The following is a 25,799-nucleotide window of genomic DNA, read 5'->3' on the forward strand; positions in this document are numbered from 1 at the left end:
ATAAACAAACTATGATCCGTGCAGCGGATCGTAACAGTACCCCCCCCTTAAAGGACAGATTCCAGATGTCCCTTGACACTAAATAAAACTAGAACCCAAAAAACAAGAAATAGTTCGAGAGTCAAGGGAGGGTAGAGGGAGGATTTGGTGGTGGGTCGCCAGGCCACGTGTCCCCGAATCCACCGGGGAAGAGTCAGGTGGCGGCGGCGAGTGGAACGCCGCTGCCGCAGGCGAGGCGGGCGACCACGGAAAGGCCACATTCGTGGCTGCCGAGAAGGTGGGCGTGAGTGGCGCCAGAAGTTCAGCAGCCGGAGAGTTCTACGACTACGTCTCGGGTGTCGCTGCTGTTTGCGCCACTGGCGTCCATAAACAAACCTTCGAGAGCGCCGCTTGCGCAGCCAGACCACTCGAGGTCGCTGAGACGAAGACGAGGAGAGAGCAGACGTCGCCGTGGAAACAGGAGGAGCCGACGTCGCCGTGGAGGCAGGAGGAGCCGACGTCGCCGTGGAGGCAGGAGGAGCCGACGTCGCCGTGGAGGCAGGAGGAGCCGACGTCGCCGTGGAGGCAGGAGGAGACGTCGTCGCCGTGGAGGCAGGAGGAGACGTCGTCGCCGTGGAGGCAGGAGGAGACGTCGTCGCCGTGGAGGCAGGAGGAGACGTCGTCGCCGTGGAGGCAGGAGGAGACGTCGTCACCGTGGAGGCAGGTGCAGGTTCTGGTACCAGCCGTGGAGCAGGTGCAGGTTCTGGTACCAGCCGTGGAGCCGGTGCAGGTTCTGGTACCAGCCGTGGAGCCGGCGCTGGTGTGGGTACCAGCCGTGGAGCCGGCGCTGGTGTGGGTACCAGCCGTGGAGCCGGCGCTGGTGTGGGTACCAGCCGTGGAGCCGGCGCTGGTGTGGGAACCAGCTGTGGAGCCGGCGCTGGTGTGGGAACCAGCCGTGGAGCCGGCGCTGGTGTGGGAACCAGCCTTGGAGCCGGCGCTGGTGTGGGAACCAGCCTTGGAGCCGGCGCTGGTGTGGGTACCAGCCGTGGAGCCGGCGCTGGTGTGGGTACCAGCCGTGGAGCCGGCGCTGGTGTGGGAACCAGCCGTGGAGCCGGCGCTGGTGTGGGAACCAGCCTTGGAGCCGGCGCTGGTGTGGGAACCAGCCTTGGAGCCGGCGCTGGTGTGGGAACCAGCCGAGGAACTTGGCATGGTGGAGCTTGGCGTGGTGGAGGTACAGGAGACGAAGCTTGGTGTGTCAGCCGAGGTGCAGGAACAGGTGCTAGCCGAGGTGCAGCTGGAGGTGGCCTAGCTGGCGGTTGTGGCTTAGCAGGACGAAGGACTGGTGGCGGTGGCCGTGCAGGAGGTTGCGGTTTAGCACGCCGGAAGACTGGTGGCGGTGGCCTTGCAGGAGGTTGCGGTTTAGCACGCCGGAAGACTGGTGGCGGTGGCCGTGCAGGGGGTTGCGGCTTAGCACGCCGAAAAACTGGTGGCGGTGGCCGTGCAGGAGGTTGCGGCTTAGCACGCCGAAAAACTGGTGGCGGTGGCCGTGCAGGAGGTTGCGGCTTAGCACGCCGAAAAACTGGTGGCGGTGGCCGTGCAGGAGGTTGCGGCTTAGCACGCCGAAAAACTGGTGGCGGTGGCCGTGCAGGAGGTTGCGGCTTAGCACGCCGAAAAACTGGTGGCGGTGGCCGTGCAGGAGGTTGCGGCTTAGCACGCCGAAGTTGTGCCACCGCACTAGCACAGTTCCCAGTACTAGCCCCCCCCTCAAGACGCAGATACCAGACGCGCTCTTTGCGGTATGGAACCGTCTTCAAGGGTGGGTGGGGGGAGGTATGGAGGGGGGTATACTCTTCTTTAAATTGTCCAAATTGACTATTATTACTCCTCACTTGAGATTGGGTGGGAGCACAGGGGGAAAAAATATGTGCAGTGGGCGGGGCAATAGTCACTGGGGGCGGAAACAAAGTCACTGGAGGTGGAGTTTGAAAATCAGAATGTGACTGACTAGATTTACACTTAGCAAAAATGTCCTGATAATGTTTTATCTTAGAATGAAAATCATTTGGTATTGGCTGACAGAAACAATTAGAAGAGGGGGAAAAAAAATCTTGTTCAATGATGTCATCAGAAGTGGGCGGAGTTACCTCTTCGGGAGGCGCCAATGAAATGACATCACTGTTGCAACTGTCCATGTGACTTACAGCCCAATCGGAGAATTTTTTGGCGAAGTGGTCGATGGGGTTGCCAAACATCTGAGGAGGGGGAGTTTGAGCTGCATGTAGCTTGCTTCGGTCCGGGGGAGGAGTTTGCAGGAGCGGCGCGTCTTGGCGGCGAGGGAAAGACCTCCTGGCCGGCTTCCGTCTTTGACGGCGCGCACGGTACTGCGGTGTAGCGGCGATGTCTTCCGACCAAAGGGAATCGATGGGGATAAGAGAGCCTCCAGGTCCCCACATGAGATTCGACCTCTCCTCCGTCGAATAGCGAAGCGTCTCGGCTTCCATCGCTCGCAACACCATGAGCGTACCTTCGTCCAACTCCTCGTTAGCCAGTGCGGGAGAATTGTTTTTTTGCTGGCTTCGTACTGAAACGACTTGGTCGCATAGTGATGCGGGTGTGGTTCTCCCAAGGATGCAGACGGCTTCGGACACAGCTTGCAGGTAGGAAAATGATTTATTTTAAATATAAATCATATGATGGATAAACAAAAAACATGCATGTAGCACAAAAGGCAAAACAAAAGGACTAGCGTGGGAGCTAGCAGGAAAAAATAGCATAGCGTGAAAAGCTAGCAGAATCAAAATAGTCGTTAACAGTTGTATGGGAACAAACTACGAAGCCAGACAGAGTGAGGCCAGAGCAAAGACTAAATAGCCCTCTGATTAGTGCCCGGGCAACAGGTGCGCGTCCCGAACACTAACCAGAGGCAGGTGAAAGTAATCAGCTGACATGGCAACTGAACACAAACAAAATCAAATGTGCTGAAAACATATGTGACGAGAAACATAAACAAACTATGATCCGTGCAGCGGATCGTAACAACATATATATATATATATATATATATATATATATATATATATATATATATATATATATATAGATACAGTGTTTCCTCCAGAAAATGTGATGACTCTCCAGGGGGAGGGGACCGGGGAAGGGGGTGGGTGGGGGTAAGGATCGGTGTAACTCTGCTGGTCACCATCACGTCTTCACCTCGTCGCTGCCACTACAGCCTGGGGGGCAATAGACTACAGACTGCGGTGAAGTAGGCTGGCTTCGTCGCGTGAAGAAGCCTACAACTTTTGGTTGTGTTTTCCGCTCTATTTGCTGAATGGCGATATACGATATATATCTCCATATTTTTTCCGTAAAGTAAAAATAAAACAGTGCTAGTTACCTGGGACACTAAGTACGTCATTATTATGACTTAGTAATTTACCAAGTCAAAATAGTGACAAAATAATGGGTTACTAAGTCAAAATAATGACTTACAAAGTTAAATTAATTACTTACTGTAAGTAAGCGTTTGAAAAAAATAGTTAAAAGTGGGGCCACATGCTGACATGTTCAACTCATCATGCTTAATTTATTACAGCTTTTGGGAAGCCTGTAGTTGATTTTTATAATGTAAATGTTATATTTTTATCAACATGTGATAGCAGGGACCCTGCCATTCAAAACTAGGCTGCTGCATTACTAACGATTAATGTAACTATAGCTGAAAAAAATAGTACAATAGCAATAGGAGAGACTATTCATCCCTGAACACCACGGAGTTCATGTAAGCTTTATGATGCAGTTACATTATTATATCAACTACCATAGACAGAAACTCTTCATTTAACATAATTTGCTTTTTTTGCTGCTTCAACACAGCTCAATCAACACAGAAAAAGGTAAAGTGAAATAACTTAGTTGTTCTATGGAGGTCAATAATGCTTGTCTTTCTCTCAGACAGACAGGGCTTTGCTGTCCGTAACACACACACATGCACGCACACACACCGCACAGTGAGCTAATGTTATGCTAAAAGCTAATTAGCCTTCACCCCAAGGACTGCGAGCGAGCTGAGCTGCCGCTTATGTTTCTAGGACGTCAACAGGCTCATAGTGATGTTACTAGTAGTTGACTTGGAAGTGTTTGTTATAATTAGGGGAGAGTCCGCTGCATTATGCTCACCTGCTAAACAACTTTCTGCTCATCCCACCGTCTCTCCTCTCTGCCTGCCTGTGCCGTGAGCACTGACTCCAAGCGCTCTGAATACTCACTGCTGATTGGCCATTACATGCGCTCTGAATACGCACTGCTGATTGGCTGTTACCGCTCTGCGTGTAACCAATCAGATGGTTCTGTGGGTGGGAAAAGGCTGGGTGCTGCAGAGACGTACTGACAGAGGTAGAGGCAGAACTAAGCGGAGGAGCTTGTTAAGGACTTTATTTTAGGCGGTGGCTCTTTGTTGTTAAGGCGGCCGCCTTAACAACAAAGCGCTGCGGGATCCCTGTTATATATATATGTGTATTGACGATTTATCGAACACATTTTTATTGATATCGATTACGCGTCTATCATGATACATATTGATATTGTTTTATCGGCCCAGCCCTAGTCACAGTACGTTGGAATTCATGTTACCCTTCAATGAACCACAGCTCCCCAATGCCGACAGCACTCATGCAGCCCCAGAACAGGACACTTCCAGCTATCTTGCTACTTATGTTGCCAGACAGTAATGACTTTGTGTTGACTTATTTTCAGTGGAGCGTAAATACTGCAAAACAATCTGTGCACTGAGTACTTCACAACTATGCAGGTCTACTTAATGAATTGAGAAGATGTATTCTTGCTGAAATGTGAGGGGTGTACTTTTGGGAGATACTGTGTCTGGCCTTGCTGTGTTGCTAAGCTACGTCCTAACGTCGCGTCTTTTTGCATACACTTGACGTTATTCACGAGCAGGCTGCCAAACACAGATGGCCATCAGTCACACTTGACGCCAGTCACTTCCGTTCCCGTCTATGCTGAGAAATTATGAAGAAACTGCTTCTTTTGATGGCGCATACCTCGATGTAGAAGAAATAATTCTTTCGCATCACATTTTCTCCACAAAGGGTCTCTCTTTTTTTTTTTTTTTGTCCCGCTACGCTGCAAGTTTGGCTATGAACTCTTATTAGCCTCCTCACCGCCACACACGCTCCCAATTCCCCTCTCAATAAAAATGGATTTCCAAGGATATTAGCTTTTCTTACCCTTGCATCCTTCCTCTTCTATTAGCTGTAATAGATGTAAAAGCAGTTCAGTGCAACCTGTCAGTCCATAGTTGAATTATCTAGTACAGTATGGGTAACATTATACTATTAGGTTACAACTGAACCTCAAAAGGTCAAACTCAAGTTTACAGTTGAACTAAACTAATACTGGATTGCGTTATTTCTCATGACTTGCAGGTCGGTACTGCGACATGAGGCTGTGTGTAGCATGAGTCCGAAATATGCGGAGGTTTTACCCAGCAGGTGTTCTGACCCAATGTGCATAACACGGGAACCTGTTTCAGTGTTGGCTCCCAAAAATGGGCTCCCACAGTAAATTTTTTGTAACCGTTTTAGATTAGATTTAGATTTAGATTTATTGGTCCCCTTGGGGAAATTCATTGTCACTGCCGTACATTTAAACACTAGACATTACACATCACACACAAAAAAAAATAACAAAAAGACCTCATACAAGACTAACACACATTTACAGGCTTGTCAGACGGGTCGGCCGGGCCTGCTGTTAAGGGCGGCTATAGCTGCAGGGATAAGGCTTTTCCTGAGGCGGGCCCTCCGGAATTTGATAGTTCTGTACCTGCGCCCTGATGGTAGTGGGATGATGTATTGGTGTAGTGGGTGAGTGATATCCTGGACTATTGTTTTTGAAAACAAATGATACATGTATGCATTATCCTGTTATATCCCACATTCTATACTGTGTTTTGGAAAAACGTTACTTAATTATTTAAAAAAATAATACAAAAGAAAACACATTTTTATGCATATGTAAATGTATTCAGTTGTAAACATTCATTCACTTTCTTCTTTCTTTCATGGATCTAAACTTTACCGCTGCCGGTAGTTTTTTCTATATTTTCAATTAATAAGTTCTAGGTGTATTTATTTCAGTATGAAAGTGTAAAAAGTTTTTTGCTTGGGTCAAGAAATGATAATGGTGTGCCAGGGCATACATACATTGTTTATTTAACACTTACATTTCTAGAGTCTACATCAACTTCAGATCTATCCCTCAATTCTGTCATGACGAGGATTTTTACGCAGCTTACTGCGAAGATTTTTTTCCCGGGATGCAAACGGACTTGACCGGACAAGGCTTGCAGATAAAAACATGATTTATTCTTGACTATAAACTACAAAAGGGCTACAAACAAAAGGCGCACAAGGCGAAGGCACAACTAAGCGTATGAAACAAGAACTAACACATAGGCAGAAACTATGGACATAAAAAACCGTTAACTGTGACATGAAAAAACTTGGCAGACCGTGAATCGACGGCATGAACAGAGCAAATAACAAATCCGCACAGAGCATGATACGGAATATCAACATGGGAAGAGCAAGAAATTAACATCAATGTCGCCAGGCCGACTAACTGGCAACCACAGGCTTAAATAATCTCTTTGATTAAAACAGGTGCGTGTGTCAAAATGAGTCAGGTGAAACCAATGAGTCATCATGGTGACAAGCAAGGAGGCGCAAACAGGAACTAAAAAAGTCCAAAAACCAACAGAACATAACCAAACAAAACATGATATAAGTTTTTTTTTGTTTTTGTTTTTTATGTTGTTTTTTTGTTTGTTTGTTTTCTGCCCTTTTTGTCAAGGAAAACTATGTTTTTTTAATGCCAAACACACAAAATATGCAAAATCTTCCACAAAAAATATTTGTCAAAGTGGAATATTTGATGTGAAGTAGGGCTGGGCGATATGGCCTTTTATTAATATCTGGATATTTTGCCTTAGCCTTGAATGAACACTTGATGCATATAATCACAGCAGTATGATGATTCTATGTGTCTACATTAAAACATTCTTCTTCATACTGCATTAATATATGCTACTTTTAAACTTTCATGCAGAGAGGGAAATCACAACTAAAAGTGTATTTATTAAACAGTTATTAAGCAGTGGCACAAACATTCATGTCATTTCAAAACAGAAAGTGCAAGATTGTCAGAGACATTTTAAAACAAGCCATGAGTGCACTTTTGTGCATGATGTCACTAAGATGACATATCAAAACAACACTAAATAAAGTGCACTTTTTGTACAGAACGCCACTACAGTAGTTTAAAACAAATAAAGTGCTCTTTTGTGCATGATGTCACACAAGATATTTCAATAAGTGTCAAATAAAAATGAGATGCATAATAGGAAATCAAATAGTGCATGTCCTTCGTTATGTGGTAGGTTCCTGCGGACGTTATCTCCTTCTGTTGTTGACTTTTTTTTTCATACGGTGTTGATGTGGAAATGGTTGCTTTGGCATTTTGTTGGTGTGGCACCGAAAGGAGATGTTGACATGCGGAGTTTCAAGCACTCTTCATTCTCTAGCGGGTGACTTTTCAAATTATGCTACATTAGTAGAGCTGCTACTTTTTGTACGCTTTTCCCACATTCTTGACATATGACGGTTGTCTGTTCCACATCTTCCCGCTTGAAGCCAAACCACCGCCACACGATGGACCCCGTGCTGTTTTTCTTGGGAAGTAATTATTCCTTCATTTGTTACCAGATTCGCACCTTCTTTCTCTCGTATTACCACTCGCACCGCTCCGTTAGCACCACAGCTAATGTTATGATGCCGCTACCTCTCTACTCTGCGAGGGCGTATACGTATGTGACATATGTAAGAAGGTGCGCTTGTTTTACGTCTCTGTGAGAAGGAGAGACAAGAAAGAGTGGAAAGAGCCTGTAGTGCAGTGTTTTTCAACCACTGTGCCGCGGCAAGTGCCGTGAGATACAGTCTGGTGTGCCGTGGGAGATGATCTAATTTCACCTATTTAGGTTAAAAATATTTTTTGCAAAGCAGTAATTATAGTCTGCAAATGATGTGTTGTTGTTGAGTGTCGGTGCTGTCTAGAGCTTGGCGGAGTAACCGTGTAATACTCTTCCATATCAGTAAGTGGCAGCCGGTAGCTAATTGCTTTGTAGATGTCGGAAACAGCGGGAAGCAGCGTGCAGGTAAAAAGATATCTAATGCTTAAACCAAAAATAAACAAAAGGTGAGTGCCCCTAAGAAAAGGCATTGAAGCTTAGGGAAAGCTATGCAGAACGAAACTAAAACTGAACTGGCTACAAAATAAACAAAAACAGAATGCTGGACGACAGCAAAGACTTACAGCGTGTGGAGCAGACTGTGTCCACAAAGTACATCTGTACATGTCATGATAATCAACACCAAAAAAGGAGCGCAAGACCAGAACTAAAACACTACACACAGGAAAACACAGAAAAACTAAAAATAAGTCAGGGCGGGATGTGACAGATCGTGACAGTAGACCTACTTTGAGACAAGTGCTATAGTTATTAATGGTTGGTTATGGTTATGGTTTGAATTCATATCCGACAATTGCGACAACGACTTTTTACTGTCAACTGAGTTTCGTTTTTTAACTATTTCTGCTGGTGGTGTGCCTCCAGATTTTTTCAACGCAAAAAATGTGCCTTGGCTCAAAAAAGGTTGAAAAACACTGCTGTAGTGTAATGCCCACAGCTAAAAGCAGCTGCGTAAGAACGTATACTCGAATATCACGATATAGTCATTTTCTATATCGCACAGAGACAAACCCGCGATATATCGAGTATATCGATGTATCGCCCAGCCCTAATGTGAAGTAATCGGAGCCTTGGATCGGTCAATAATTCATAAAAACATTGATTTTGATATAATATTATGTTTTGAGGAATGACAGTTTTGAAGAAAAAAACTGCTTTGTTTTGTTAGTCAACATTGCAACTTTTTCTAAATTAGATTTCACCTGCAAGCTTTTTTATTCCACTTTTATTATGTTTTTGTTTAGTTTAATAGTACTTTTAGAATGTGCCGTGGGCCTTTAAAACATTAGCTGCAGGCCGCAAATGGCCTGCAGGCCAAACTTTTGACACCCCTGCTATGGATAATAAAAAATTAACAACAAAACAAAACACCGGCGGGAAGCGATAATCGATAAAATAAAATAAAAACAAGCAAATCGGGCGGTAAAAAAATAATAAAAAATCTGCGTCTTCTGGAATTGCGCGTCCTTTCTGATTTCAATGCGTAAAAAGACACAAAAAGTGTGTTAACGCCAACATTGCTGTTTCAAATGTTTTAATTGTGTGTATTTCACCTGGCTGTGCAGCTGTCTAACTCATGTGTTAGTAGATAGGATAGGATAGACTTTTATTTATCACACAATGGGGAAAATTACGTTGTTGCAGTGCAGGTTTTTACATACAGTAACAGAAGTAAAGTGTAATAAAAACAAAAAAATAGTAACATTCTACATATTGCTCCCCAATATGTATGGATAGAAGATAAAATACAACAAAAAACACTAACATCCGTATTCCACACAACGAAACAAAACAACAAAAAAACATCACAGTATCCATCCATCCATTTCCTACCGCTTATTCCCTTCGGGGTCGCGGGGGGCGCTGGAGCCTATCTCAGCTACAATCGGGCGGAAGGCGGGGTACACCCTGGACAAGTCGCCACCTCATCGCAGGGCCAACACAGATAGACAGACAACATTCACACTCACATTCACACACTAGGGCCAATTTAGTGTTGCCAATCAACCTATCCCCAGGTGCATGTTTTTGGAGGTGGGAGGAAGCCGGAGTACCCGGAGGGAACCCACGCAGTCACGGGGAGAACATGCAAACTCCACACAGAAAGATCCCGAGGCCGGGATTGAACTCACGACTACTCAGGACCTTCGTATTGTGAGGCAGACGCACTAACCCCTCTTCCACCGTGCTGCCCTAACATCACAGTAGATAATGCTATATAGGTTCATTTTTCACACTTTCACGTGAATAAATGACCTAATTTATTGTATCATTTCATTGTTTAATAGGTTGTTCATAGTGCAGGATTCTACACTCAAGATTGTTCTCAGGTGAAAGATTCCTTCAAAAAATAAAGGTTAAAACAGGGGGTTTTGACCTTTGTGACCACGAGGTCCAACTACAGAGGGCCCCGGGGACCACTTCAATATTAACACAGAATTAGTAATCTCACTCTTGATTTTAATCATATTTAATGATTTTGTCTAGCCTACTTACTTACAGTTTACAACCTTGTCAAATAATTTGAGCCATGAGTTAATCACAAATATTTTTTATTTATTTAACACTTTAACCTTAGAATTAGGTCAGGCTGATTATATAAAATAAGTGCTAACCAAATATACTGCAAAAAAAGGAACTCATGAATTAAGTTAAAGTTAAAGTACCAATGATTGTCACACACACACTGGGTGTGATGAAATTTGTCCTCTGCATTTGACCCATCTCCTTGTTCACCCCCTGGGAGGTGAGGGGAGCAGTGAGCAGCAGCGGTAGCCGCGCCCGGGAATCATTTTTGGTGATTTAACCCCCAATTCCAACCCTTGATGCTGAGTGCCAAGCAGGGAGGTAATGGGTCCCATTTTTATAGTTTTGGTATGACTCGGCCGGGGTTTGAACTCACAACCAAGGGACGGCGTGGCGCAGTGGAAGAATGGCCGTGCGCGACCCGAGGGTCCCTGGTTCAATCCCCACCTAGTACCAACCTCGTCATGTCCGTTGTGTCCTGAGCAAGACACTTCACCCTTGCTCCTGATGGGTGCTGGTTAGCGCCTTGCATGGCAGCTCCCTCCATCAGTGTGTGAATGTGTGTGTGAATGGGTAAATGTGGAAGTAGTGTCAAAGCGCTTTGAGTACCTTGAAGGTGGAAAAGCGCTATACAAGTACAACCCATTTATCATTTATCATTTAACCTACCGATCTCAGGGCGGACACTCTAACCACTAGGCCACTGAGTATATAACTGTAAAAAAAATAATTAAAAAAAATAAAAATTATGTTTAATAATGTTTAATAAATTAATAATAAATATGTTTCTTAACTAAACTGTCAATACAATTAGAGTGCACATGGAAATACAGCTTCACCACGTTAGTCATATTTTTTGCGCTTGAGAAATTTCTCTGTGACTTTAGTTCCAGACTTTTTGTGTTTGTTTGAGATTGTCATTACTGCCACAAGTGGTGGAAAAGTGTATTGCAACTGAGTACCGCCGCGGCCCATATGGACCACAGCTGAGAAGCAGATATATTTTGGCGGCCCTGTAGGGGGCCCCTGCCGCCGTTGAACCCCCACTTAAGAACTTTCGATTTTGGTTGATTTTAACGGTGCGAGTGGACCAAAGCTGTAGAGTTTCGGCAGAAAGAAGACAACATTTCCCACGAGGACTAGCGCATATAGCGTCATAACTTACTTAACTTAATCCTCTTCGTCCCTGACGGGACATAAGGCTTCGACGATCTGCCTCCATCTGGACCTGTCTTGAGCAACATGCTGTGCCTCGCCCCAGGTTAGGTTCATCTCCTTCAGCTCAGCTGTCACCGTACGCCGCCACGTGTTCTTGGGCCGGCCTTGCTTCCTTTTCCCAGGCGGAGTCCAGCGTAGTGCGATCTTGGGGATGCGGCCTTGGTCCATCCTCAGAACATGCCCAGTCGGCGGCATTTGATCTCTAGCACCACACTGTTGCACTTGGTCTTCTTGTATAGATGTGCATTGGATATTTTCTCGGGCCAGAAGATTCGACAGAGTTTCCTGAGGCATCCATTGTGGAAGGCTTCGACTTTTTTCATGTCGTAGGATGTTACTCGCCAGCACTCCAAGCCGTACAACAATACAGATTTTACATTACTGTTGTAAAGTCGGACCTTTGTTCTTAAAGGGGAACATTATCACAATTTCAGAAGGGTTAAAACCATTAAAAATCAGTTCCCAGTGGCTTATTTTATTTTTCGAAGTTTTTTTCAAAATTTTACCCATCACGCAATATCCCTAAAAAAAAGCTTCAAAGTGCCTGATTTTAACCATCGTTATATACACCCGTCCATTTTCCTGTGACGTCACATAGTGATGCCAACTCAAACAAACTTGGCGGATAGAACAGCAAGCTATAGCGACATTAGCTCGGATTCAGACTCGGATTTCAGCGGCTTAAGCGATTCAACAGATTACGCATGTATTGAAACGGATGGTTGTAGTGTGGAGGCAGGTAGCGAAAACGAAATTGAAGAAGAAACTGAAGCTATTGAGCCATATCGGTTTGAAGCATATGCAAGCGAAACCGACGAAAACGACACGACAGCCAGCGACACGGGAGAAAGCGAGGACGAATTCGGCGATCGCCTTCTAACCAACGATTGGTATGTGTTTGTTTGGCATTAAAGGAAACTAACAACTATGAACTAGGTTTACAGCATATGAAATACATTTGGCAACAACATGCACTTTGAGAGTGCAGACAGCCCAGTTTTCATCAATTAATATATTCTGTAGACATACCCTCATCCGCGCTCTTTTCCTGAAAGCTGATCTGTCCAGTTTTGGAGTTGATGTCAGCAGGCCAGGGAAGCTAGGGTCGATATTCTTCTCTTGATCATCTTCGGTGGCATAAGGGACGGTGTGAGCCAAGACATCCAGGGGGTTTAGCTCGCTCGTCTGCGGGAACAAACTGCCGCCATTGCTTGCCGTGCTACCGAGGTCCTTTGTCCCTGAATTGCTCACACACTCCGGCAGATTCAATGGGGGTCTGGCGGCAGATTTCTTTGACTTTATCGTTGGAAATGCATCTGCTTTGAGTGTCGCAGGATATCCACACATTCTTGCCATCTCTGACGAAGCATAGCTTTCGTCGGTAAAGTGTGCGGCACAAACGTCCAATTTCTTGCCACTTTCGCATCTTTGGGCCACTGGTGCAACTTGAATCCGTCCCTGTTCGTGTTGTTACACCCTCCGACAACACACCGACGAGGCATGATGTCTCCAAGGTACGGAAAACAGTCGAAAAAACGGAAAATAACAGAGCTGATTTGACTCTGTGTTTGAGAAAATGGCGGATTGCTTCCCGATGTGACGTCACGTTGTGACGTCATCGCTCCGAGAGCGAATAATAGAAAGGCGTTTAATTCGCCAAAATTCACCCATTTAGCGTTCGGAAATCGGTTAAAAAAAATATATGGTCTTTTTTCTTTAACATCAAGGTATATATTGACGCTTACATAGGTCTGGTGATAATGTTCCCTTTTAAGCTATATTGCTTGGACTTCCAGATGGTGTGTAGCCTAGCAAAAGCACCCTGTGCCTTTCCGAGTCTTGCTCTAATGTCCTTTTGTGCAGCGTTGTCCTTACTGACGAGACCCAGATAGGTATAGTCCTCAACGTAGTTGAGAGCGTGTCCATTCACTGTGATTGGTACATCTGGAGTGGCATTAATGCACATCACTTGTGTTTTGGACACATTTATGTTCAGCTCGACCTGTTGAGCGAAATTGTTCAGTCTGTCAGTTTTCTCCCGGAGATGGATGTGCTTTGGTGCAAGGACAGCAAGATCATCAGCAAAATCTAGGTCTTCAAGTTGGGAGAACAAAGTCCACTGGATACCCCTGGGTCTGTCAGTTGTATTCCGCATGACCCAGTCTATGGCAATCAGGAAGAGAATGGGGGAAATAGTACACCCTTGCGTCATAGTGACACGATAATACCACAATGATTCAGTAGGACTGATCTTTCCACATTAGAAGGTACGTATTTTATTTGCGGTTTGCAGTCATCGCATTGTTTTTTCTTTATACAGTGCTTTTGAGTTTGTTGCATGTCTGGTCGTGTCAGTGTGGAACTATCAAGCTGGTGGCTATTTATTGCTACCACGCAAATTTCCAATAGCTAGCATTAGCATTATCCTTTTGATTTGAGCATCGAAAGTCACTTACTAGTCCAGCAGGAACAGAGCCAAGGCAGCATCTGTCTGAAATCCCTCCTCCTCTTTGAGCTCACGCCAGCAAGTGAAAGCCGGGCCAATGTTCATCCTTTTATTCAGGTCGCCTCCCTTTTTCATTTTTGGATCCTCAGACAAAACTTTTTGTTTCTTTGGTTGTTTTGCAGCTTCTGCCATGATAGCAGTAATTACATGTAGGAGTTCTTCTTCTTCTTCTTCTTCTTTCACATCGACTTCCATCTTATTAACGAATGGTTAAAGGGGGAAGTGATGTACGCCGTAAAGCAAGTCAGCACATTTGTAGTTTTTTGTGTGGCAGGGTTCCTGCCACCCTCCTCAAAGTTGCTTAGTGCCACTAAAAGCAATACAAACCCCTTCAGGCCATGACCAGTTTTAAGTCCATGTGTCATCCCAAAAGTTATGAAAATATTTTATGAAGGTTGAGAAGTTAAGAAACACTGATTTAAAACAGGTTTTCTTTCAGTACAGTTAGTTGTCCCTGTGTTCCTTATTCCTTGTTATATGCATACAACTTGATGGGGGTGCACATCTCGTCAGGCTTAGAAAGCAGTGAAGGTAATTCTTATAAACCACCTCTCATAGTCTCCAATCAGTACAACAAGGCATGCCAACACACAGCTAATTACACACGCTCTCGCTTTTGCGTAATACTGTCGTAATGCTTTCCCCATTCCTTCATGTTAAAACCTTATCTGGCAGCTTAAAGCCTGGCAGGGAGGAGCTTTTACCCTTTTTTGTGCGTGTTTACCACATGAATGGCTTTATTGCATTGTGTCTGTCATTGTTGTGTTCGCAAATGATAATGCTATAAAACACAGGTGTCAAACTCAGGGCCCGGGGGCCAGATCGAAACCCCCCCCACATCATTTAATCATCATTCGTTCACAATCACCATGAAAGACATGACGAGGGATGGATTTTAAAAAATGCATTCTAAATATAAATACAAGTCTGCTTACAGCGGAGCTATTGGGAGCTCCAGTATTCTGCCCATAAAATCCAATAAATAACCATTCAAAAAGCGGCAACAATACTTCATTTACATTTTGTGACTTTAATATTGACCAAGTATTAGTGATATTGTTATTATAAGCGCTAACGCAGATGCACTATTTATAGCGGCGACGGGTATCGCTTCCTTGCTCCCTGTAAGTTTATTGTAGATCATAAATCATGCATCTCACCTGGACAGAAGAAGTCTGGGGACGTATTCCGACAAGTTGGTACACGTTGACAGCCAATTAGGTGTCACGGCCCGGGCGCATTGTAATGCGCATTCAACTGAGCGCACCTCCAAGCACTCCTGCAGCAGCTGCGCCGGTGCACAGCTGCAATCAATCAGCAATCCGAACACCTGAAGCTGATGAGACGCCGGGCTTCTTAAGTTCAAGTTCAAGTTCAAGTTCCAATGATTGTCACACACACACTGGGTGCGGTGAAATTTGTCCTCTGCATTTGACCCATCCCCATGTTCAAGCCCTGGAAGGTGAGGGGAGCAGTGAACAGCAGCGTGCGCATCACTCGGGAATCATTTGGTGAGCCAGAGCAAACCTGCGTTCCGGGTCAGAACGTAGCGACCTGTTCCCGTACGCAGCATTCCTCCGTTCCCTGACGACGAGCTGTGTATCTCGTCGCCCCATATTCCCCTCTGGCTCCCTGGCTGCACCTTTTTAGATCTCGACCTCCCGCCTGGACACGGACTTTTGACGCCTCGCTCTTGCCCCTGACCTCCTGCCTGTCTCTGGACCTTCGAGCCTTGCCTTGCCCTATCTTGGACTTCCGCACCTCGCTCAACACTCCCGGTAACACTCAGTTAATCACTACACATAGACGCACACCACACATACCGTATTTTCCGCACTATAAGGCGCACTGGATTATAAAGCGCACCTTCAATGAATGGCCTATTTTAAAACTTTGTTCATATATAAGGCGCACCGCATTATAAGGCGCATAGAATAGACGCTACAGTAGAGGCTAGGGTTACGTTATGCATCCATTAGATGGAGCTGCGCTAAAGGGAATGTCAACAAAACAAATCGTGATGGAACTGACAGTTCTACTTGCTGCTCTCTGTTCAACAACTCACTGTTCCAGTTTGTCCTCCAACTGTAGCCATCTTGCTTTGTTCCCTCGGAAACTGTTTAGTCTTCTTTACTTGGCGCAGGTCATCATGTTGCTTCCTCCACTTCCGCACCATTGATTCGTTGATGTTAAATTCTCTCGCTGCTGCTCTATTCCCGTGTTCTACTGCGTGACTGATCGCCTAGAGTCTAAACTCTGCGTCGTAAGCGTGTCTCTTAATAGAAGCCATTTTTGGGTCTTTGCATAAAGTTTAGGTCTCGCAACTACGGGACTTCATTTTCCCCCGTAGAAGAAGTTCTTCTTCTTTGGTAAGCAGCCGCCGACTATATTTTCCCCCGTCTTCTACGGTAAGCAGCCGCCGACTTCATTTTCCCCCGTAGAAGAAGAAGCCGTAGAAGGAGGAAAATGAAGTCGACGTAGTTGCGAGACCTGTTGTGGCTCAATATTGGTCCATATATAAGGCGCACAGGATTATAAGGCACACTGTCAGCTTTTAAGGTAATTGGAGGTTTTTAGGTGCGCCTCATAGTGCGGAAAATACGGTATTTGGATTAGTTACACACTATTGTTGTTAAATAAATAGAGCTAAAACGACGTCCTTGCCTCTGTGTCGTCTTCTTCCCCCGCTGTACCATAACATTAGGACCTGGAACTGGCAGGAACCACACGAAAAGCGCTTGTTCTCCCCGCCAACCCACCCCGTTTCTTCTCAAGAATTATAAAACATTTTTCATCTAAATGGGAATATAGGATTATACTAGCAGTCGGCATTATAATGACAGCAGACATTGTACAGTAAGTGATGTTTTATTATGTTTGTTGGCTCTCATGAAGTCTGCAGTGAGTAATAATCAGTGATGAAGAAAAAAAACAAGCAAACGTGATGCTTAATTTTAAAATGATCAAAATACGTAAATATTAAATATTATAAATGTTACTACATGGCATATTTACATCATGTAAATAAAACCCTAATGGAGGTGTTTGGATGTTTTTTAAAGGCTTTATAGGCTCCATTGTAAGCTGACTTTTGATTAAGTTTTTAGAATGCATTAGAGAAAAATCCATCCGTTTTCATGTCTTTCTTAAAGATTGTGAACGATAGGCAAAATTCCCCCCAAAAAGTGCAGTTTTGCTGGAGGCGGGAGGGATAATTATTGTTTCTCGTCAATTTAGTCAGGTTCACTTCCAAACAAATGTTCGAAAAGTGCTGAAAATTGGATGTTTCACCACATCCGCTTCGTAGGAAAATAATTACACCGCAATCTTTCCACCTTGGCGGAGGTCTGCGCTCCACTGAGTGCTTTCCTCGTTATAATTATCTCTTGTATGCAAGGGGATCTCACGCGCGGAGTAATGCGCTGTATTCCAGTGTTAATGTGTTGCTGCTGCCGTTAACCTGTCTGTCTCACCAACAGCTGTCTGCCTGTTTGGCGGAAGGGAGCTGGTGGAAGGGGATCACAAGGCCGTGCGCGACTCCTCCAAAAGGTGTTTGCTGTTTGAGTGCAAGGTACAGGCACACACACACTCATCAAAAAAAAAGTTAAAAGCTACGTTTTTCCTTCCTCAGAGGATAAATCAAATTTGCAAGACACTTCAGCTGAATTTTATTGATTGGACCGTTGTCCTCGTCTTTTGTCTTTTCGAGTAATTGGGTTTACTGTTCAATAGACAAAGCTTTTTTTCCCTCTTTCACCAATTTATTTCAAACACAACAAAGCAAAAATACTAACCATCTACACCAGGGGTGCCCATCATGTCGATCACGAGCTACCAGTCGATGGCGGAGGGTGTGTCAGTCGATCGCCAGCCAGGCATTAAAAAATAGTCCTAAAAATTAGCGATCATCAATCTCCACTAAGACGTCACTTTCGTCACTTGATTGACATTCACGGCACCCGATGGTCTTGTGAGACGACGCTGGCTGCTGCCAGATCATTATTAAGAAAAAATGACCGACAGAAAGGCGAGAAACACTTTTTATTTCAACAGACTCTCACGCCGTACCTGCCGTCAAAACTCTAAAGACCGACTGCACATTTCCTGTCTTCACAATAAAAGCCGTGCTTCATCCTGCCTGCGCTAATAAAATAAGAGTCTCCGCAAGCTAGCGCGCAAAAGCTAGCAAGCTACGAAGTTTGCCGCCATTCTATTTTTTGTAAAATGTATAAAAAGGAGTAAGGAAGCAGGGACAAATAAGATGTCAAAAACCAACCACTTTCATGTGGTATTGGACAGAAAGGAGGACTTTTTTTTCTCCTCCATTAGAAAATGTGGACGTTATCATCACTACTGTCTGATTCCAATCAATGCATCAGAATCAGGTATTACACCAACTTATATTATTGTCTACATGAAAGAAAATAATCTATTTATTATGGTTATGGTTTGAGTTGCATACAATTACAACATGATACATGTGTTAAACATGCTTGTATTTTTATTAAAAATCTTTAACATGTTAACAAAAATGTATGTTTTATAAATAATTAAATATAAATTATAAATATAATATATATATTATATTTGAAGACCTTTTATGGAAATGAAAGAACAGAGACTCAGATTTCCCTCGGGTCACCGGGGCCCCCCTCTGGAGCCAGGCCCGGAGGTGGGGCACGATGGCGAGCGCCTGGTGGCCGAGCTTGTACCCACATTGCCCAAAAAGGCAACGTGGGTTCCCCCCTCCAATGGGCTCACCACTCATGGGAGGGGCCAAAGAGGTCTGGTGCAATGTGAGCTGGGCAGAAGCCAAAGGCAGGGCACTTGGTGGTCCGATCCTCGGCTACATAAGTTACCTTTTGGGACGTGAAACGTCACCTCGCTGGGGGGGAAGGACCCTCAGCTAGTGCGCGAGGTGGAGAAGTTCCTGTTAGATATAGTCGGACTCACTTCGACACACAGTAAGGGCTCTGGAACCAGTTCTCTCGAGAGGGGATGGACTCTCTTCCACTCTGGCTTTTCACCCCGTTGGAGGCGACGGGCTGGGGTGGAAATTCTTGTTGCTCCCCGGCTCAAAGCCTGCACGTTGCAGTTCAACCCAGTGGACGAGATGGTAGCCTCCCTCTGCCTTCGGGTGGGTGGACGGGTCCTGATTGTAATTTGTGCTTACGCACCAAACAGCAGCTCAGAGTACCCACCCTTTTTGGATTCACTCGAGGGAGTACTGGAGAGTGCCCCCCCGGGTGATTCCCTTGTTCTACTGGGGTACTTCAACGCTCATATTGGCAACGACAGTGAAACCTGGAGAGGCGTGATTGGGAAGAATGGCCGCCCGGATCTGAACCCAAGGGGTGTTTTGTTATTGGACTTTTGTGCTCATCACAGATTGTCATAACAAACACCATGTTCAAACATGAGGGTGTCCATATGTGCACTTGGCACCAGGACACCGCAGGCTGCAGTTCCAGGATCGACTTTGTAGTTGTCATCGGATTTGCGGCCTCATGTTTTGGACACTTGGGTGAAGAGAAGGGCGAAGCTTTCTACCGATCACCACCTGGTGGTGAGTTGGCTGCGATGGTGGGGAGGATGCCGGACAGACCTGGCAGGCCCAAACGTATTGTGAGGGTCTGCTGGGAACGTCTGGCAGAGTCTCCTGTCAGAGAAAGTTTCAATTCCCATCTCCGGAAGAACTTTGAACATGTCACGAGGGAGGTGCTGGACACTGAGTCCGAGTGGACCATGTTCCATACCTCTATTGTCGAGGCAGCCGATTGGAGCTGTGGCCACAAGGTGGTTGGTGCCTGTCGTGGCGGTAATCCTAGAACCCGCTGGTGTGGATGCTGTCAAGCTGAAGAAGGAGTCCTATTGGGTTCTTTTGGCTCTTAGGACTCCGGAGGCAGCGGACAGGTACCGACAGGCCAAGCGGTGTGCGGCTTCAGCGGTTGCAGAGGCAAAAACTCAGACATGGGAGGAGTTCAGGGAAGCCATGGAAAACGACTTTTCGACGGCTTCGAAGCGATTCTGGACCACCATCCGCCGCCTCAGGAAGGTGAAGCAGTGCATTGTCAACACCGTGTATGGTGCGGATGGTGTTCTGCTGACCTCGACTGCGGATGTTGTGGATTGGTGGAGGGAATACTTCAAATACCTCCTCAATCCCACCAACACGTCTATGAGGAAGCTCATAGACGCTCCTCGGTGGCAAGGCCCCGGGGGTGTATGAGACCCGCCGGTTCCTTAAGGCTCTGGATGCTGTGGGGCTGTCTTGGTTGACAAGACTCTGCAGCATCGCGTGGACATCGGGGGGGGTACCTCTGGATTGGCAGACCGGGGTGGTGGTTTTTCTCTTTAAGAAGGGGAACCGGAGGGTGTGTTCCAACTATCGTGGGATCACACTCCTCAGCCTTCCCGGTAAGGTTAATTCAGGTGTACTGGAGAGGAGGCTACGCCGTATAGTCGAACCTCGGATTAAGGAGGAACAGTGTGGTTTTCGTCCTGGTCGTGGAACTGTGGACCAGCTCTATACTCTCGGCAGGGTCCTTGAGGGTGCATGGGAGTTTCCCCAACCAGTCTACATGTGCTTTGTGGACTTGAAGGCATTCGACCCTGTCCCTCGGGAAGTCCTGTGGGGAGTGCTCAGAGAGTATGGGGTATCGGACTGTCTGATTGTGGCGGTCCGCTCCCTGTACGATCAGTGTCAGAGCTTGGCAGTTAGTCAAACCCGTTTCCAGTGAAGGTTGGACTCCGCCAAGGCTGCCCTTTGTCACAGATACTGTTCATAACTTTTATGGACAGAATTTCTAGGCGCAGTCAGGGCGTTGAGGGGGTCCGGTTTGGTGTCTGTATGATTAGGTCTCTGCTTTTTGCAGATGATGTGGTCCTAATGGCTTCCACTGGCCAAGATCTTCAGCTCTCACTTGATTGGTTCGCAGTCGAGTGTGTCCATGGTTCTCCCCCGGAAAAGGGTGTTGTGTCATCTTTGGGTTGGGGAGGGGACCTTGCCCCATGTGGAGGAGTTCAAGTACCTCGGACTCTTGTTCACGAGCGAGGGAAGAGTGGATAATGAGATCGACAAGCGGATCGGTGCGGCGTCTTCAGTAATGCGGACGCTGTATCAATCCGTTGTGGTGAAGGAGCTGAGCCTGAAGGCAAAGCTCTCAATTTACCGGTCGATCTACGTTCCCATCCTCACCTATGGTCATGAGCTTTGGGTTAGGACCGAAAGGACAAGGTCACAAGTACAAGTGGCCGAAATGAGTTTCCTCCGCCGGGTGGCGGGGCTCTCCCTTAGAGATAGGGTGAGAAGCTCTGCCATCCGGGAGGAGCTCAAAGTAAAGCCGCTGCTCCTCCACATCGAGAGGAGCCAGATGAGGTGGTTCCAGCATCTGGTCAAGATGCCACCCGAACGCCTCCATAGGGCGGTGTTTAGGGCACGTCTCGGGATCCCCCGGCAGGAGCTGGACGAAGTGGCTGGGGAGAGGGAAGTCTGGGCTTCCCTGCTTAGGCTGCTGCCCCCGCGACCCGACCTCGGATAAGCGGAAGAAGATGGATGGATATTATATTTGTGTGTGTGTATATATTTGTGTGTGTGTGTGTGTGTGTGTGTGTGTGTGTGTGTGTGTGTGTGTGTGTGTGTGAAGATCAGGTAGATTACCTTGACTTGGTCATTTGCAAAGTAGCTCGCCTGCTGACAAACTGTGGGCACCCCTGATCTACAGAATTCAAACACAAATGTATATCCCACACAACATCTTTATCTACAAAAAATAATAGTAATATTCAAAGAGAATGAAAAAGAAACATGGTGTTTGCAGGAAGAAGCAAAAGCTTATATTGTTCTGTCCCATCACTCAAATATACTAAATCTTAATCATCAGTACAATACTGTACAAAATCGCCTAATGCTTAACAATATTAAATATATTAACAGGAAACATATGATATGAAATCACTGTGATAAACCCACTGTAACGTTGTACCCTCAATATATTTTATGTTTCCTTCTCTTTGTTGTACATATCAAAAATATTGTTTCGTATTTCTTTTAAAGAGTAATCATTGTATTGCTTTGATTTCTTTTTTTAAACGATTCCACGGAATCATCCCAGAAACTGATCTGCTATTGGCATACTTTTAAGAGTCATGGTGGCACATGGATGCTTTAAATTAAATTTACACCTCAGATTGTATTTTCCACCATTATCTCTGAACATTTTGGGGATATTTGGTGGCAGGAGATTATTTCTTGCTTTGAATATTACTTACGCAGTTTAGAATTTCACCAAATTCATACATTTTGTGATTTGTGACTTTATAAAGAGTGCGTTTGCGTCGTGATCTCTCGTGACAATTATGATTCATTTCTGGAAATGTTGTTTTTATTTCCTCTACACCGCTCTTATTTTGTGTGTCCTGATCAAGACACACCTGTTCCTGGTTGCCGATCATTGTGTTTTTTGCTTTGCACCTAAACGTGCATAGCTTTTGCTATGCTTCCTGTGCACTTCCCGGCTGCACTGTTTCTTTATTTTTGTTGATAAATACTTTTTACCCGCACTTTGCCCGCGGTCTCTGCATCCTGGGTTCACAACCAAGATAACACCAAACGTGACATTTTCTGACCACAACAATACCACATATAGCGGAACTTTGTACAGCTAATAGTAATACCAATAATCATAAATAAGTGACTTATTAAGTACAATCTTTTCAACTAGAACCTCAAAGCTTTGTTAGGAGCTAATGTTTCTAACAGCTGGCTGGTTTCCCTGCCCACACCTTGCCCATCTGTGGCCCCCACTAAACAGACTGGTGGTCCCTCGGTAGATCAAAGCGGTGCGCGTCAGGAGCGCTGTCAGTCATCCTGCTGTTGTAGGCGTTCCCTGATGGATGAATGTCATGCCTATGATCTCCTCCCTCCTGGCCTGCTAGCTGTTTAGAGACAGGGGTTGGCAATAAGTATGTTGTGTTTGGAGTTTGTTTTGGTTCCAGTTGAAAATAATGAGTTGAAACTCTAAATTCTGATAAACTGCAGTTGTAAAGAGCACTGTAGGGTTATTTTTATTATGTATTTGTGGGAAAAGCATTATACAGTTTATTAAAAAAAAAGCAAGTTGTTAGAAAGGGAGTCTGTAAGAACACTCATCATCCAAACATGACTGTGACAATTGAACTTCCGGCAAAGAAGGAATTAGGAATTATAAATCCAACATTTTTGTTATGTACAAGGGGAGTAGACGGCACAGACAACAAGGGGGCATAGTTTAGCTCTATGTATTTATTATGTATATTTACAATATATATAATAACCAAAAAATAATATAAATAACCAGAGAATAGAGTGTGACGAATCCAAAGGGTGTCTGTGTGAGACTATGTGTGGAAATTTACTGTCATGTGTTACCCGGAGTGTTGAGCGAAAGGCGGAAGTTCCGGAGGGGAAAGGCAGGCTCGAATGTCCGTGAGACAGGCAGGTAGTCGGGGGGTATAGTGAGGCGTCAACAGGTCCGTGTCCAGGCGAGAGGTCGAGATCCAAGAGGGGCAGCCAGAGAACCAGAGAGGAACAACAAGGAAGACGAGACGCACCGCTCCTCACGTGGAACGAAGGACAACAAGGAAGACACGAGACTAATCAAACACGACGGTTGAAAACACACAGACAGAGAGAGCAAGGTTGCATTGAGCTGGATGATCGCTTACAGTACTCAAACAGATGATTGCGTTCTGGCCCGGAACGCAGGTCTGCACTGGCTTAAGAAGCCCGGGAAGATCATCAACGACAGGTGCGCTGAATGCTGATTGATTGCAGCTGCTTTCTGCCGCCGGAGTGTCGCGTGCAGGAGATCAAAGGCCGTGGGTGTGTCCCGAGGTGCGCTCCGCGGGGCTCATAGATTAATGCACAGCGGCATGCGCTAGCGGCGTGACAATTTTCATTGCTAGAGCATAATACAGCTGCTGATGTTCTTTTCAGTAAGTTTTTCAACAACATGAGAGCCATTCAGACATGAAATAATACTCTTTTGTCACCTTTTACACTATTTTTGTCTTGGCTTGTCACTTCAGGTCATGTCTTGTTTGGTATTTGTTATAGTTCCAGGGCTATTTCTTTTTCAGCGCCATTGACCACCATGGTTTTATGTGAATCTGAAGGTTTCACTATGTTTTTATGCTGATTAGCCTGAACACCCGCTGCAATTATGGTTGCTTAGCCTGGACAGTTGTGTCGGCGCTCACATTATGGTCCAGAGCTGTGTGCATTGATGTTACAGATGACCTCATTTGGGAGACCACAGAAACATGCTGGGGAAATGAAGTTGTCATTTGCGGTGGTTTCGTAAAAAGTCGCCATATTAAAGTGATAATGTAGAAACGCTCAAGACAAGAAAGGGTGGGAAATAGATGAAAGAGTGTATATCTTGTGTAGAGTGGTACAAACACTATTGATCAGTGAGGGATTGTTTTTTTTTTTAAAGAGGAATTAAACGAGTAAACGCACATGATGAATAATTAGCAGTGTGATTACATTGAGGCAAACAAATATAGCTCACCTGCACATGTCTGCTCTTCATAGGACAGGACAATGCATCGAGTGGTCCCCAGCGAGCCGTGTCCCGAGCTGAGGTGTCCAGAGTCCGAGCAGGTCACTTTGAGTGACCGATGCTGTAAAGTCTGCAGAGGTAAGGAGGAAGCCTCGCACACAGGTTGCGGCATATAGACGATATCAATGACATCAATTTGGCTGACAATAGAGCTTTTGACTCTGTCGTCATATGGTGACAATGCATGTCGATGACACATTCTAGCGGTGTCTTGCAAATTTGACAGCGACCCGCGAACAGCTGCGCCCTCAACGCTCTGTAGAGTCCTCGCTAGCTGCAATAAATAGACTACTGCACGTTTCCTGCAGGTAACATTATCACCGGAGAACATGGAATAGCTAAACATGCTACAATTCACACCGTAGGAGGATACATTAAGCCAGGGGTCGGCAACCCAAAACGTTGAAAGAGCCATATTGGACCAAAAATACAAAAAACTAAACTGGAGCCGCAAAAAAATGAAAAGCCGTATATCAGTCTATCATGTCGCAGGCTGAAGCAATGCAGCTGAAATAGACTCCAGCGCCCCCCACGACCCCGTCATGTAAATTCACTACCTGTTGTCATATTGCAGTCGATAGTCGATTGATGTCTAAGAAAGCACAGCCTGTAAGTTTGATGTGCATCATTGAAAAGCCGAGTTGCTCAGACAGTAAAGTGTTTATACATGTTTAGAGTGGGGAATGTCCTTTTTTAACAAAGAAAGATGTTAATGTCTCTTGTTTTCATGTTAGCATTTAAGCTAGCTAGTGCAAGCTCGTTTCTCCAGTAAATGAGCAGCAGTGTCACACCGGTCTGTTAGCTCAGTGTTTTTCGACCTTTTTTGAGCCAAGGCACATTATTTGCGTTAAAAGAATGCGGAGGCACACCACCAGCAGAAATCACTAAAAAAACGAAACTCAGTTGACAGTAAAAAGTCGTTGTCGCAATTGTTTGATATTGGGACGGCGTGGCGCAGTGGGAGAGTGGCTGTGCGCAACCCGAGGGTCCCTGGTTCAATCCCCACCTAGTACCAACCTCGTCATGTCCGTTGTGTCCTGAGCAAGACACTTCACCCTTGCTCCTGATGGGTGCTGGTTAGCGCCTTGCATGGCAGCTCCCTCCATCAGTGTGTGAATGTGTGTGTGAATGGGTAAAT

General features: G+C 45.5%; 1 protein-coding gene across 2 annotated transcripts in view; it reads left to right on the forward strand.

Moving 5' to 3' along the window:
* nell2a (neural EGFL like 2a) overlaps positions 1 to 25,799 on the forward strand; it is a 389,930-nt gene that overhangs the window by 111,444 nt on the left and 252,687 nt on the right. For both annotated transcript variants that reach the window (XM_061969587.2, XM_061969588.2), the window contains exons 10-11: positions 17,537 to 17,628; positions 24,634 to 24,739. In XM_061969587.2, coding sequence (XP_061825571.2) covers positions 17,537 to 17,628; positions 24,634 to 24,739 — 198 coding nt within the window. The remainder of the gene's footprint in view (positions 1 to 17,536; positions 17,629 to 24,633; positions 24,740 to 25,799) is intronic.

This window comes from Nerophis lumbriciformis, linkage group LG10, assembly GCF_033978685.3.
Source record: "Nerophis lumbriciformis linkage group LG10, RoL_Nlum_v2.1, whole genome shotgun sequence".
Taxonomy (NCBI): Eukaryota; Metazoa; Chordata; class Actinopteri; order Syngnathiformes; family Syngnathidae; genus Nerophis; species Nerophis lumbriciformis.